Raw genomic sequence first — 15388 nt, forward strand, 5'->3', positions numbered from 1 at the left:
CTGTAGATAAGATTACAGAAGGCTCCAGCAGTAGGTACATGTTCAATTCAGAAGCCCAACAAGAAGATTTTTGTTTTGGGTTGGCCTTATAATAAATACAGTGAACTAAAACTAATAAAAAGAATAGGTGCAAAAACCAGATATTACACATCTCTGAATGTGTTGTATTTCCACAGCTTGGAGAGTGGCAAGTGTGTCACTGAGGAACTTGGTTAGTTATTTATTTAAGGCTGTTTGCAGTCAGCTGACAGAACTTAGTTCTGGATTTTTTTTTTTCCATGAATCATAACTGTTAAATCTTAAAAGTGAAGTAGTGCAGCCTGAGAAGTGGTCTGTCTGTTTTTAGATAATGAGACTTAATGCTGTCTGTAACTATGGGTTTCGCATGCCAGGCTTTCAGTTGGTCTCTTAATCATCATGAAATAATGATGTGTTGTCATCAGATATTGTCATGATGTGTTGTCATCTGACAGTCCTGCATAAGGGAGACCTTTATTATTGATTCTTTATTGCATTTATATTTTTTATAATGACTCACCATTTTGAGAGAAGATCAGCTGCAGCCCGCTTCTTGAATTTCTCATCTGTTGGCCTACACAAAATGAGTTAATCTGAGCAAATTTTCAACTGGGAATTGGAGTCCAAGTCACGAAAATATTAGCAGTCCCAAAAATAATGATGTACAGTAATACAAGCAAATAATAAAAAGATCTTCAACAAAAGAAAAGGATGTCCATGATATCAGAGTCCTAGTGGTTGGAATGGATTTTAAAATCTGGTGTTCATTTAAAGTATATAGAATGTTTATGTAATAAACTCTTTTTTTCTGACTTTTTCAGGACTTGGGACAGATGTAGAGTTACAGTAGCTTTAATCTACTGGGAAACTGCCTAGTAAATGTTAACATGTAACAGGAGAGAGGCTGGGTATGAACCAGCAACCCCACACACCGCAAGGTAGCATCAACCAAATGAAAAAGAGACGGGCTTGTCTGAGTTTGTGGTTATAGAGCTTTTAACCTCAGCTCATCTCACTGACAGGGGATGGAATCTGTAACTGCAGTATATCACACATCACTAGCCGTTACAATCACAGTCCCTGTTTAAAGGTGAATTTGACCTATTTCAAAGTATTGTTTGGATCCAGGGTTTTATCAGTGTAGTCTTTCAGAATGTTTATTTTTTTCACAGTACTTGATATAGTTTACCCCCCAGTGTCAAACCCAAGACTGCAATCTTTGGAAGTTCCCTTTCTAGCAGCCCCTACCCCACCCTAACCCTTTCACAGATCAGCTGTTGGAGGTGATGCTTAATGGCTATTGTCACTGGAATGTGCTGCCCAAGGAGACCCTCAGAGCTCGGCTGCGTTCAGTAGGCAGAGCGCTCTGCCTTGGCACTACGCAACATAAGTTAGCACTTATTGAACAGTGTGTTACGAAGAAAAAACTTTCAAGATGTTCAGCACTAGCTTTGTTTTTAGATGAATTTATGGAAGATTGTGCAGGAAATCTGCTGTTTAATGCCTCTATTGCACTTGCATTGAGAGCCAACATCATGGCTTTAGAAGCAGTGAATTCAAACACATGCAAAGAGTCCAGTACGGATTGAAAACAATGTTGAGAGCATTGTTCCTCAGTACTGTGATTGTTGCGTATTGCATGTTTTATTTACAGGTGGCTACAGTGCAGTTTATGCTTGCAATTAAGATGTTTATATTATACGTAAGTATTGTTGTACAGCATAATACAATTTAAAAAAATCTGTCCAAAAATAGAACAATTTATTTTGTCAACAATGTTTCAATCCAGTAACCATTTTTATACAGCAAATAAAAAAATATATGTAATCTATCTCATGGTGGTTCCAACTAGGTAATGCAAAAGTAATCGAGCAATAAATTCATTATTGCTGCATTACCAATGCTGAAAAACTAGCACATTATTTTTTTGTAAAGCAAGCATTTTCTGCAGTATCTTGCATGCTGTAGTGTTTCGATATAAATTCAAGCATCAGTACATTTAGAGAATGAACAACTAGCAATATAATGTGACGATGGTAGTGGATAATGAAGGGAGGTATGTTTGGTCCCAGAAACCCTCTGTGTTAGCTGTTAAAGCTCTGTATTGGTTCTGGGAAGCAGCAGGGCTCTGCAACAGAGCAAGGAAGAGTGGGATGTTTTCAGCCATCGTCGACAATAAATCTGGGGCCCACACTCATAAATGCTGGTTTATTGTGCCCTCAAGTAGAGACAAAGCCAATTTGTTTTCTTAATTATTAGTGTATTAGTTGATGTATGAGAGGCATTTATGAAAACCCATTTTATTGTTAACATAAAACACTGAAATTAATACCCCAAGCAGAAGAAAACTGTAGTCTTTCTTTCCGTACCGTGTAACCCCTCCCTAGTGCAGGAGTGGTAGCTGGACACAGAAAGAGCACAGTGCTGTAGCGTAGAATTAAAGTAATTTAGAGATTCAGAAATAAAGATCAATATTTGTTTTTCAAAGATCTAAACAGATGTTTAATTATGAATAGCCTTTTGCTGAGAAGAAAGCAAAAGGTTTGTCACTTCCGTACACTGCTTTAATGCTTTTGTATACAGTAATAGTTTTCTTCTACTGTACATTGTTTGATGCAATCCTTGTTTTAATTTGTCTTAAATACAATAAAGGGTTGTGGCATGGTTATTATAGATACAGTATATTTATGTATGCAACTCTCAAATTAAGACAAAACAAACAGACAATGCATTGACTTGAGAGTACATTTTGTTTTAGAAGAACATGCTGACAGTGATTGCAAAATACCTAGTCTTTCCTCCTGTGTTTTGTGTTGCACAGTACAGTATATCTGCTACCTTCCTCCATCACATCCCACTGCTGAGCATGAATAACAGATACAGAGCCTATATTCAGACAAAAGACACCTCACTTATCACCCTCTGGTAGCTTGACTTCGGGGTGCAGTACATGTAAATTGTCAAAGCAGATGTTTGATGAATCCAATAACCACTAAAATGGATGGTCTGTAAGAAACACTTTTCTTACCTGGCTAACTGATAGGCCTTGTGAGTCTTGGGGGCACACAAGACAATCAAAGTTTTTTTTCCAGTATGAATTCTGTGGTCATAGAATAGTTTTATTACTGCATGATGCACTGTTTTTGGTATGTACGCACTGTAACATGTTTATCTGCGTAAAGACTGTGTAGACTACAGTATGATGAACCATAGCAAAGAATAGAGGCTCAGGACAAGAAATTGCATTTTATACAACACAGGGTGAGAGAGACATGCTGTCTGTGCTCAGAATTAATTCATTGTGATTCTGTCGTTTCTCAGTCAAGAACTTGAGAGAAGCAGGGATGCTTTGTAAAGTAAGTCAAACGAAACTTCTCTTTCATAAGTAAAACATTGGCAAGCCTATGAAAACATGAGTCCCACAAATCTCACTAGCAAACAACAAAAAAATGATGTCTTCTGAAATTGAAAGATTGCACACTGAGTTAAAAGTATAAAAGAAAAAAAAAGCTACCTGAACACACGTTATTGTATTCTGTGACAACCCAGTGCGTTTGCATGAGCAATGCCTTAGATAATGCATAAATATTTTAAACCAAATAAATAAATGTGATCTTTCAGGAGAAGACCGATTTTTATAGAGACAGCTTTCTTTACAGACAGTGAGCGATGCTATGATAGAAGGGAGGATAAAGGAAAGGCTGCACGTGCTGTTTGTGGTGTAAGGGACTCAACCAAAGCTCTTGATTTATACAGCAGCGTCTGAGCTGAGTTTTGTGGTTTTAAATGTTATTTTCACATCTTAATGTTCTCTTAAAATAAATGGCACTGTCTTGTAAGTTTTTAACACGTACAGCAACATCTAAATGAATAGAAGGGGGAGAACAAAAAAATTCCCCATAGTCAGGTAGGCAGTCCTTTGAATAAAGAAACCAACGAGTAAAACAAGGACCAGTCTCATTGTAAGAGATCCATGAATTTCAACTCGCAGGCTCAGTGCCATGTTTTTTCCCCTCCCTAAAGGCGCATTTGATTTTGGACTAAAAGCAGAACTAATCTTAACACTGAAAATCACATTTACTTGGATTGTTTGATATGCGGACACCTTACAGTGCTGGAGATCTTATATCGGACTTGGAGCCCTTTTAGCCAAAGCAAAGGCTCTTTTTTAAATGTCTTTTACATTGACATCTAATTTTGTTTCTTGTGAGTTTAATACCATCAAGGTTACTCTCAGTGGCACAGCTGATATATAGATTTTTTAAAATAGTGTTCAAGTAGTAGATAAAAGCTATTTATAACTTTTCAGTTAATTTTTCTATAAAGGACCTTGCTTTATAACCTACAGGAACTAGTTTAAAAAAAACAAAAACAACAACCCAAAAACTATAACCCATAGAATATTATTGGATTCTTCTATTTTTCAAGTATCATTCCAAAAGAATTTCTGGAAAAAAAAGGGCAACAATAATAATCATACATAAAGGAATGATAATGCAAATATTTACTTCTTTTGGACATGGTAATTCAATGGGTTTTATTTTTCTTTGTTTCTCTCAGCAGGCACAAGTTCAGCCAAGCGTGTGGTGACAGTTCAGACAGGCACTCTGTACCGGACAGTGGACTCCCACATTACAATCTGGTGCAATGTTAGTGGCTACCAGGGCACTATGGAGCAAGACTTCCAGTGGTCTATCTACCTGAGCTCTGCCCCTGAGCGGGAGATCCAGATCATCAGCACCAAGGACCCCAACTATGCCTACGCACTGTACGGAGAGCGAGTGCGGAGCAAGGAAATCTACATCGAGAGGGTGAGCGGGGACTCGGTACTGCTGCACATTACGAAACTCCAACAGCAGGACCAGGGGGAGTATGAGTGCTACACACCCAACACTGACACTCACTTCCTGGGAGTGTACAGTGCCAAAATGAACCTCACCGGTAAGGACACTCATGTTGTTTTTTCGTGTTTATGTTGGCATGCTCTTAGTCAGCAAATTCAGTTAATTAAAATGATATATTTATTTATTTTGTAATTCCATGGACATGTAAAGGTCTTAACTCTTATAATGTACAGCTTTCTATTTTTTTAATTGAAAATAAAGTACCCTTGACATTTCAAAAAGATAAGCCGTTCACAGTTGTGATAACAATGACGCCAGCTGTACCCTTTGAGGAAGGGATCATAACGGTGATCATTGTAAGGCACTTAGTGTACCTTCAAGACACTGAGACACATCTACAGGGTAGTGGGGTGGCCAGAGAAGCACAATGCTCAGAGTAGGGAGTGAATTAAGAAAATGCCTTCACAACCAATTGCATGAATACGAACACACTGACATGTCATATTCCTTGCACCAGATCCCTCCAATAAGACATTCAGCTTATAGCAGCTGCAGATATCTTGCTGTATCATATAAAGACCCAGGCTGCATTGTACAACATATTATACCCCCACCCGTCACAAAAACAGTTCAGAATATTTAGAACCAGGAGATTTTGATTATATTACTGAAACTGTAGAAATTTATGACAGGTTTTAGATAGCATGAAGGGCCAAATCTTTTCAAACTTCCGTATAACTCATTCTTCACATAACACCAAACATATGTTTAATGCTAGGCTATTCCATTTTATATACATCTGCATTAAGATATTGCACCGATTATAGGTAGTCGTAACAATATCTTAATGATTTGAGCTTAATCTTGTAAACAGCATTGTCCCAGTCTGACCAAAAATCATCACTTTAAACTTTTAATATGCATACCCTTAATTTAAAAGGAGATCCACTGCAACCATTTGGAGGCAAGTGATAAAGGTTATTTTTTTAAATGTTGATTTTAAAACTTTGGGTTTCTCAGACATCTGAATTACTGTGCAGCACTGGAGATTGCAAGCTGGCACCAATAGCAGCTTGTTTTCAAGCTGTTATTTTTGTAATGTGTATGGAGTGCCTTGTAAGAGCTAGCAGTGAAAGACCCTACTCTGCTTTCTGTTATCCAGTAGGACAGTTTTGGAATCGCTGACGTCCAGTGAGCCATCTGCACCTCTGTTTTATGTCTCCTGTTCTCATTACTGAGAACATCGCTGACAGTTACAAAGGTTTACACCCATCTTAGTGTTGAACATCTGCAGTTTTATTGTTGAAAAACATGGAGAGAAATTACAGAACAGCCTTCTACTGTAACAGCCCACACAGTCATTAAAATGAATGCTCCTTGTTTGATACCGAGCAGCACTTTGTCAAACAATACAGAAATGCAATACTGTACAAATTGTGCTGTATGTCTTTTGCCACCACCGCCTGTGGGTAAAATTGAATTTACTGGATCTCACTCAACTTGCTGCAGTATCGTGATCAACGCTTAACTCGTGCTATTTATTGTAGCTCCAGTTGTCTAAGATAAAATAAAGAATAAAAGTCATCATTTGCAAAGCCTCCTGTGACAGTATTAATTACTTAACAGCTGGATTCCTAATGCATGAAACTCGGTCAATAAGTTATTTGCAGCTTGGTTTTTAAAGTTTTGGACACATATGTAGTATTTCATGCAAGCTAAATGTTTGCACTCTTACATATGTTATTTCAAATGATTTCTTTGCTGGATAATTGATGTATTTATTTAGTTTCATATATAATGGAGGTGGCCATCCACCCATACTGTATGTATGTCACACTTGCTCTTTATTGAAGCTTTGAGTATAAGTTATTGAGAGTATCTGGGTCTGAGGGTATAGAGTGTGCCACAGTATCAGCAACACAATAAAGAAAGTGACTATGTAAAACAAAGACATGTATTAAAAATAAATCTTAAAAAAAGAGGATACAAAGAAAGAATTATAGAGACAGAGTTAAAAAAAGTGGATAAACTAAAAAGAGATGATCTACTAGATCATAAAAGTAGAGATAAAAAGGTCAAGAGAGTCCCATTAGTAATGACATACTCTAAACTTTTGCCCAATATTTCTAAGATAGTTTGGAAACACTTGCGTATTCTACATAATTCAGAAAAATTGAAAAAAGTGTTTCTTAAGGCCCCAGTTGTAGCATTCAAAAGAGAAGCTAATTTAGGTGATATTCTAGTTCACAGTAAACATAAAAGAATAATTGACAGAATAGGTTCTACAAATACTTGCACTAGTACATGTAAAGTTTGTAAATACATGGACAAAAGTAGAAATATAATTAAACATAAGAACACCACATATCCACTAAAAACTAATACCTACTGTAAAAATAGCAATGTTGTTTATGGAATAGCCTGTGAAAAATGTGATGAAATAAAATATGTATGAGACTGGAACAACTTTTTATATAAAATAATTCAGAACCACCTTTCATTTAGCACTTCACCAGTCAAGGACATGACATAAATGATGTAAAGTTTGTAGTATTAGAACAGCTAAAATTAGATAATGCGACATATAGAAGAATAAAAGAAAGTAAATGGATAAATAGACTGAACACAATTATGCCAGCAGGACTCAACAGAAAAGAATGATCTAATTAATTCCAATAAATATATAAAAGTTAAAAATAATTAAATAAACAAAATTAATTCAAAAGTTGTGCATGCTGATGCGCTGGGGAGACCATATCAAGGCTGATCCTCAGAGCCAGCATTGCATGATAATATAAATATAAGTTTATATAAAATAATGTTAATTAGAATTAATATAGATTTAAAGATATAAGTAAAAGTGATGTCACAATATATAGAACACCATTACATCATGTAAGAATAAATCATGGATTTGAATATAAACAATAACAAGTAGTTGTCATGCCGTCAAACACCTATAAATACCTCCAATTTGACTTTCAAACGGCTCCCTTGAGGAAAGATATGTACTACATATCGAAAACGTTTTGGCAACTGTCTCTCTTTGAGATTATATATAGCTATATATATTATAGATATATTAATCATATATATATATATATATATATATATATATATATAGGATATATATATATATATATACAGTGAAGAATTCTGCAGCTCACACGGTTCGTTGTCCCTTTTAAGCAGGACCCAGGCACAGAAATGGAAGTTTTCAATGCACGGATGCGCTATTTTTTTTAATAAACACAAAAAACAAAATAAACAGACACAAACCAAAGACCTAGCTCCTATTCGGAGCACTAACTAAACACAATACCAGCCTTACCTAACACGGGACAGCTAAGCTGTTTTCCCGTCCTAAAACAAAACACACTTGCACACTCTTACAGCCGGGCTCTTCACTCTGCAGCAGCCCTGAACAGACTGGCTATCGTTCTTAAATCCCCTGCACCTGGATCAAATTTACAACAATCACCAGGTGCAGGGGATAATTAATAATAACACCATTAACAGTAAACAATTAAACAGCACCAAGAAATTAAACAAAACTTAAATAAAGCAGAAACAAATATTCCTGTTTAGCAAACTGTTGAAGATCATTGAACAAAAGCTCCCGCTGATGCTGCTAAAATCCGTTCTTCCAATTTGCATAGATCATGTTTGTTTTTTTTTTTTTGCTTTGGTTACCATGGTTATATGCACATCAATTTGCAACATCTCTGTGATCTTCTGTGATGAACCACTGCGCAACATTAGTTTGTTGGTCATCTGTTCTATTTCACTGACAGTGTACACTTGGTGGGCTGTTAAATATGAGTAAATCCACACTCAAAAGATCTCCAGTTTTCAAAATGTCCACAAAATAAGATTTATTTAAGACTTTGTTTGACTGCTTTAGGTAGGATGTGTCTGTCTACGTGTTAGAACAAGTTCAAAAGTGGACCTGTTGCCAATTGTTGTATTACAAAAAATAGATTTTCAGATAGAAGTTGTGGGTTTCATGTAGTACACCAATTGTAGAAGAGAAAATTGACTATCACAAAACATGATAAGCCAACGTCTATAAATAAACTATTTTCCCTGGAGCAGTTTTGATGAAAGAGATTATACAGTACAATATGAATGTGTTCTGACAATGAGCAACAAGCAACAATGAGCAATTTTGCCTCCAGAAAAGTGCAGGTCCTCTGAATTGGTGCATATTGAATAAAATACAGTACTGACTGCAATCAGCTGATCATGAGTAGTCTCTTTCTGTCACAGCCATTTCAAAGGGGAAAGCTGAGCTTTACCTGAATCAGTAGGATATTCGGATAATTTGTCTACAGCACTCTAACATATTGGACAATAATTTATCGGCTGTACTTAAACTGCAAAGTTAACGTTTTCAAAAGCATTGCTTCTACCAGTGGTAATGCAGAAGCCCATTTACCTTTATTGGATTTTAATATGTTTTACTTCCCGTGTGTCACTGACAATAATTAGAGTTGACAGCCATTTTATCCAGATTGGCAGCTCTTCAGGTTGCCGGTAACAAATGAAACGAGATTTTCATCTGTTACTGACCAGAGTGCCTGCCCTTCTCTTAAAACCCTGCCACATTAGTGAATTCTGTAAGAAAGATATAATAACAGAAAGTTGGCCTTTTAATTGGAGCGTTTTTAACCCTTTCTTCCCTGCTGTCTGCATCTGATATCGACAGGCAACAGCAACCCATAATAATGTCTATGTGCATGTCAAAGTGTCATTCCACACAGTGTGGTTGAGGTGGCCGGGCACTTTGGTTGTGTTTAATGAGAGAGCTCTTGAATTACGCCTGCTAAGTCAATTCATTTAAGATGGCAACTGTAACAACCGAGAGACCGGCAGGGAAGGATCAATTGACAGTATTATTTATTCAAAGCCACTCTGAAGAATGACTGAAATATTGTATTTTTTAGGATAAACTATTTATATAAAACCTTAAATTGAGCTTTGTTATCAATGGTATACAGATTAAGTGTTAACTAAAGGGATGAATATATTGTGATTTGTACAGTGTTAATCTAAACATTATTTTATTAAGTGTGCTTTTCTGCATTCCATGCTACTAGGCTCAACCACTCCAAGCAGTGGTGTGGATGTCTGCAGTAGCTCAACCTCACTACTTCACTCCTTTTGCACTGCTTATGTTAGTATTGCTTAGCAGATATTCTTCAAATACAGCTGTGGCCAACAGTTTTACATCACCTAGAATTGTAGAATTAAGAAAAAATAAAAAATAAAATAAAAAAATAAACCACCCTATATGAATATGATCATGTAATCAAAGAAACTGTAAAATGATATTGCAAAAATCTACCAGAAGCCATAATAGTAGTACAGTATTTCATGTTAGATTTTGAAACGTCATTCATTTTCTAATTTGTCAGTTTTTCGTTACGTATATGAGAAACTACAAAGCAGTATGGCGTTAACGTGACATTTATTCTGCAGGTTCAATTCGACTTCATGAAGCAAAATGAGTTAATTCTATAGATGCAACACTTTTGGCCATAGCTGTATACTGCATTAGCTGTTAAAGTCCAGGTCGCACAGGATAGGAGATACTACTGTTTAAAAGCAAAGCCTCGACAAGTGGTGGGTAAACTATTGGACTTGGAATTAAACATTTTCACCAAGGGTGTCATATCGCCTGCTCAGGAAGACAACAAATGCCCTGAACAACTGCCTGTCTGGTCTCCCGTTTTAACCGTGTGAGAAAGAGTGTGGTTGTACTGCTCATAGGACTGCATCTTGTTGCTAAATAGAAAATGTGATAATTAGGCACAAGTGGTAACATATGGCACCCTTCCCGTTTTCTTAAATAATCGCTCACTGAGCTGTAAAACTGGAAGAACCCCTGTAGGAGAAGTCAAATGTCGCTGCTGGAACTGTCTGATCGAGAACCAAGTGGATTAAAAGAGCAGCAGTACAGAAAATGTAATGTTTGTTGCCTGGATGTTAAAATCGAATTGCTTCCCTTTTAAGCACAGAGAGATTCATTTAAAGTTTAAGATGGTGAATAAAACAGCATAGCTACAGTATGCAATGTCAAGGATACCTTTTCTTTTGCTGCTTAAGGTCAATTTAACCTTTTCTGACTTGCATGACTGAGTAATGAAACATGACAAATAGATTTTGTGGTTCTTCGTTCCATATCCGCGCATCTAATTCCTCTGCCACGTGATGACGTGCAAGCAGCCACATTTGCTGTTAAAATGACATGATCAGTGGCATGCCCAGTCCTGTTTATTTGGGATCATATTTAGAGATCAATTTTGAGATTCCCTGAAGCAGACTGTAGGGTGTCCAGCTGGTGGTAATGGTAACCTTTACAAATAGGGAAGAAAATGTGCAAGATAGCATAAACATGTCAATGGAAAAGGTCCAAACAGCTTGCCTAGAAAACAGGTGACAGATGGACAAAGCAAACCACAGAATGACAACCAAGAGGGGGAGAGCAGGGGGTAGAAATGGGACTGAAGGTTGAAGAACAGGACTTCTAATATAGGACATGTCGTTTTTTCCAGAGGTGGACAGATTACTGTACATTGGTATTCTGTCTTCATTTCAGGAACGATGAAGATTAATTTGTCGCAAGAGTATCGATTTAAATGGTAGAAATAGCAATATTTGTAACAGAGGCTTTATGCTGCACAACATCCTCTCCCAAATGTAACTGCTTTGAGATCAACTGCTTACCCAAACTAGTTTTGTTTTGCTATGATTTTAATTTGGCTTGGCAGACTTCCTCCCAACCTCTTGGAAAGAAGACATCAATTATACTGGGCCCCCACCAAACCTGAAACCTGTTCAGCTAGATGAATGAGGTGAAATATGCTTAGTTACAGAGCAGCCCCTGTTTCTACAGTACATGCAAGACCTAAATAACAAACATGAACAAGGTCAAAGCCCCCTTTCAAATCGTATTGCAAGGTTTTAGTTTGATCTGCTTCTCATGAAACAACTACGCAATCACCCAGTGAAGCCCTGAATGATTTGCAACCTTTCAGTTCCAAAAACACCAAGAGTAGTCGCTTTACTTTGCAACAACGTTCATGTTTCATGTTTGTTCTGTGAAGAAGCTGGCTTTCTGACAAACACTGTTTGACCATGTAATTCATAGGGGGACCTGTGTGTGACTGTAATGAATGATGTGACTTCTTGACACCTTTCATAACACTTTTTGTTTGTTTTCTAGATATGGTTGCTTTCATTAGTAGAGAGCATTGAGCATGGCTGTTTGTTTTAAGAGAGTGGCGGTATTTTAGTGCTGTTGTTTAGAGCTCTTAGTTGTATCATCCATAACTATTAAACACTCCATAATGCTACATTTTAGATGGTGTCGTATTCAATTTAATTGGTTCCAGGGGTCCATGGGAAATATAAAAATACCAGTATCCGATCTCACAGGGAGTCATTGTATTACGTGACAAATGCGTAAGGGAGGCAGCATCTGTATTGAAAACTGGAAGAAAATGGAGTGCAAAGAAAGCTGTGAAAGATGCTAAGGCTGCCCTTCGAATCGGAGATATTATGGGGCAAGTTCAGCATGGAAAAGGAGGTTTTGGTCTCAGTTCAGCTCCTCCTATATGGCACAAGGCAACCCCGGCTCAACGGAGGAAGCTGGTAGTCAATGAGGTGCAAAAGCAGGAAGAGAGGATCAGGTGTGTAAAGGCCGTTTCCCAGGCCAAGCAGGAGAATGGATGAGATGGGAGAGCGTGGAACAACACAAGATCGGGTGACAAGACGTATGGACAGTGGAACAGAGCAGGATCAGTTTTCTCATCAGATCAGCAAATGATGTTCTCCCATCACCACAGAACCTAAACCTCTGGGTGGGTGAGGATCCCTCATGTCCTTTGTGTTCATTACCTGCAACATTAAGGCCATGGGAAGATGCTGTGGATGAGGTGTATGAGAGGAAGAAACTTCGGTATGCTCAACTAGCTGCTGAAGCGGAACAGCGAGGATGGAGAGACCGAGTTTACCGAGTGGAGGTGGGTTGTTGAGGATTTGTGGCACACTCTATAACCCGGTTTCTCAGAGACGTCTGGTTCAGTGGCCAAGAGTTGCGTCGCGCAGTGAAGAACTTATCTGAAGCAGCAGAAAGGAGCAGCAACTGGCTGTGGTTGAGACGGAAAGATTCCCAATGGAGATCTCCAGCACAATAGAAAGAAAGCAACGCTGATGTACAGGTAAGTAAGCTGGGCTGAGCTGAGTTGGGGATGGAGGGGGGTGATGCTGGGATGCCTGAATCACTGTTGAGCCCTCTTGTGGTGTCGTGGGCTAGTCAACGAAACACAGAGGATGGAAGGTGCCCACTTGAAGACCCCAGAGATGTACCCTATTTAGCTCAATCCAGACGGTTGTCATGCTGATGCGCTGGGGAGACCGCACTTGGTTGATCCTTGGAGCCAGCATCGCAGCCGTTGTGTGTGCTGATGCGCTGGGGAGGCAAAATGAGCTGATCCCTGGAGCCAGCGTTACACTTCAGCAATCAACACCAGACAGAAGGATATCTACATCATTAGATGGAAAACAACGCAAATGGATGGAGAGGCAGATGGATCACATTAGATTACTGCAAAGCTACGTCTTAGTTGGTGCTTATCTTGGCGAGAGCAGAGTTCAAATCAGCATGAAGTTCAACATCTACATGTAATGGAAATCATTGTAGTCGCTTTATTAACATCAGGGTAGTGATGGGCATGTCCGTATATATTTTAATAATAGAATACACATAATTTACTAAACGACAGCACCGTTATATTTTACATTAAAGTGCCACTGGTTAAAAAATTATGCTTCCATAATACCAACATACATACAGTAATATGTAAACCAAAATAACCATTACGGTACTATTTGACAATGCTTCAATAAGTAGCTCTTTTTCTTCAGTGCATGTTCTGTCTGTCTATTCAGTGCATGTTGGTTGGAAGGGATTAATGTAGCATATTATTTTACAGTGAAAAATTACTGCTGCGCACAGTTCTGTAATATTTTTTTCTGTAAAAGATTGTGACAAGTACCAGAGGACTGAAACAGCAATGAAGCACTGTACCGGAAATGTATCCACAGAGGCAAGGGGAGGACTTATAATTACAATTGTTGGGAGATTGAACAAACTTCCTTTGTGGTGGTGTGTGCATTTTTTTTTTTTCTTCTGGTCAGATCTATTGTCATGCTTTTATTTATTTACATGTGGATAATCCTTAAGGTATTTAAAGTATTTGACATTGATTCAGACCTTCCTAAAACAGAATAAATACTGATTTGTTTGTTTGTTAGTACACTGATGATTATTAGCTGTTTTAATAAACTTACCTGCATCAAGTATTTAACATTTTCAAAATCATCACTCAAAAGTGTAAATAAATAAATAAATAAAAAATAAAAGATGAAATTGAATCATTGCCTTTTTTAAATGTTTGTTAAAAAACAAAACAAAACAAACATACACTTCAAATATTGGTTTATAGTAAAATAAAATTATAAAACCATGACTATCTGCATCTGAACATTCTTTAATGCATGCAGGTGAGGATCCTAGCAGTTGAAATAGATGTAAATTGGTAATGCGTGTGGAGCACTTGAGCAAAATGGTTCAAATGGTGCTGACAATAATTCCTCCTTCTCTTCTCATTGCTGTTGCCTTTATGCTGAAGTCAGCAATATGGTGGCAGGCACAGCAGACTGCATGCAGAGACAAAAGATAAGCCCTCCAGACTGGTTTGAGTTTGTGTTTTGGAAGCAGATTTCAGGTGTTAGGAACGGAATGAAAAAAGGTGATGTGCAACTAAACAGCCACTCACTAACCGTGTCTGCCACTCTCCTGGAGAGTTGTTAGTAGTGTGACTGTTTTAGTAGGGATTTGCTACATTCTTTGTCTGTGTGTGTCATTAAACAGTGTTGCCATGGTATTGCGGTCTCCTCTGGAGACGCACAATGTTTTCACTGAGGGTTACACAAAGGCTGGGTTTGGACAATCCATCGGGGTGACACAAAGAAAATTGATTTGCTTGTTAAATAAACACACGTATACATAGAACATACAACTCGGCACTGCAGATATTTGATGTGCAGCAGTTGGTATTTCTTTTTCATTTTGGAAATAAGTAGCAGTCTGCTCGCCATAAATCTTCTTGTCTTCCAATAGGAGTGACCTTTACAGATGATTACAAACTAATTGACCATACTTTTATATTGGCACCCTTCTCTTCAGTTCAGTGGTTTTGACCCCAACTTAGTTAAAGTAGATATATGTCAGAAGTATTGCACTGAGCTGTTGATGTTAACTTTTTGACATTTTGTGTTTTCAAATTGTGTTTTTTTTTTTAAATGTTAGCTTTGAATTAATACGTGAAAATCTCAAAACCGCAGCGGGAGGCAGCTCCATTATTTCAAACCAAACATTGCTTTCCATTACTTAATCTTTGGTAGCCAAAGACTTCCAAAAGTTGCCTTTGATGGGAAAGAATGGCACAGAGGCGTCA

General features: G+C 37.7%; 1 protein-coding gene across 2 annotated transcripts in view; it reads left to right on the top strand.

Moving 5' to 3' along the window:
- The window catches only part of LOC121320729 (immunoglobulin superfamily member 3-like), a 77329-nt gene that overhangs the window by 11251 nt on the left and 50690 nt on the right, over window positions 1-15388 (top strand). The window contains exon 2 of one of the 2 annotated variants that reach the window (XM_041259311.1): window positions 4579-4959. In XM_041259311.1, coding sequence (XP_041115245.1) covers window positions 4579-4959 — 381 coding nt within the window. The remainder of the gene's footprint in view (window positions 1-4578; window positions 4960-15388) is intronic. The other variant, XM_041259312.1, reaches the window with a different exon arrangement.

The sequence above is a fragment of the Polyodon spathula genome, chromosome 9, assembly GCF_017654505.1.
Source record: "Polyodon spathula isolate WHYD16114869_AA chromosome 9, ASM1765450v1, whole genome shotgun sequence".
Classification (NCBI taxonomy): Eukaryota; Metazoa; Chordata; class Actinopteri; order Acipenseriformes; family Polyodontidae; genus Polyodon; species Polyodon spathula.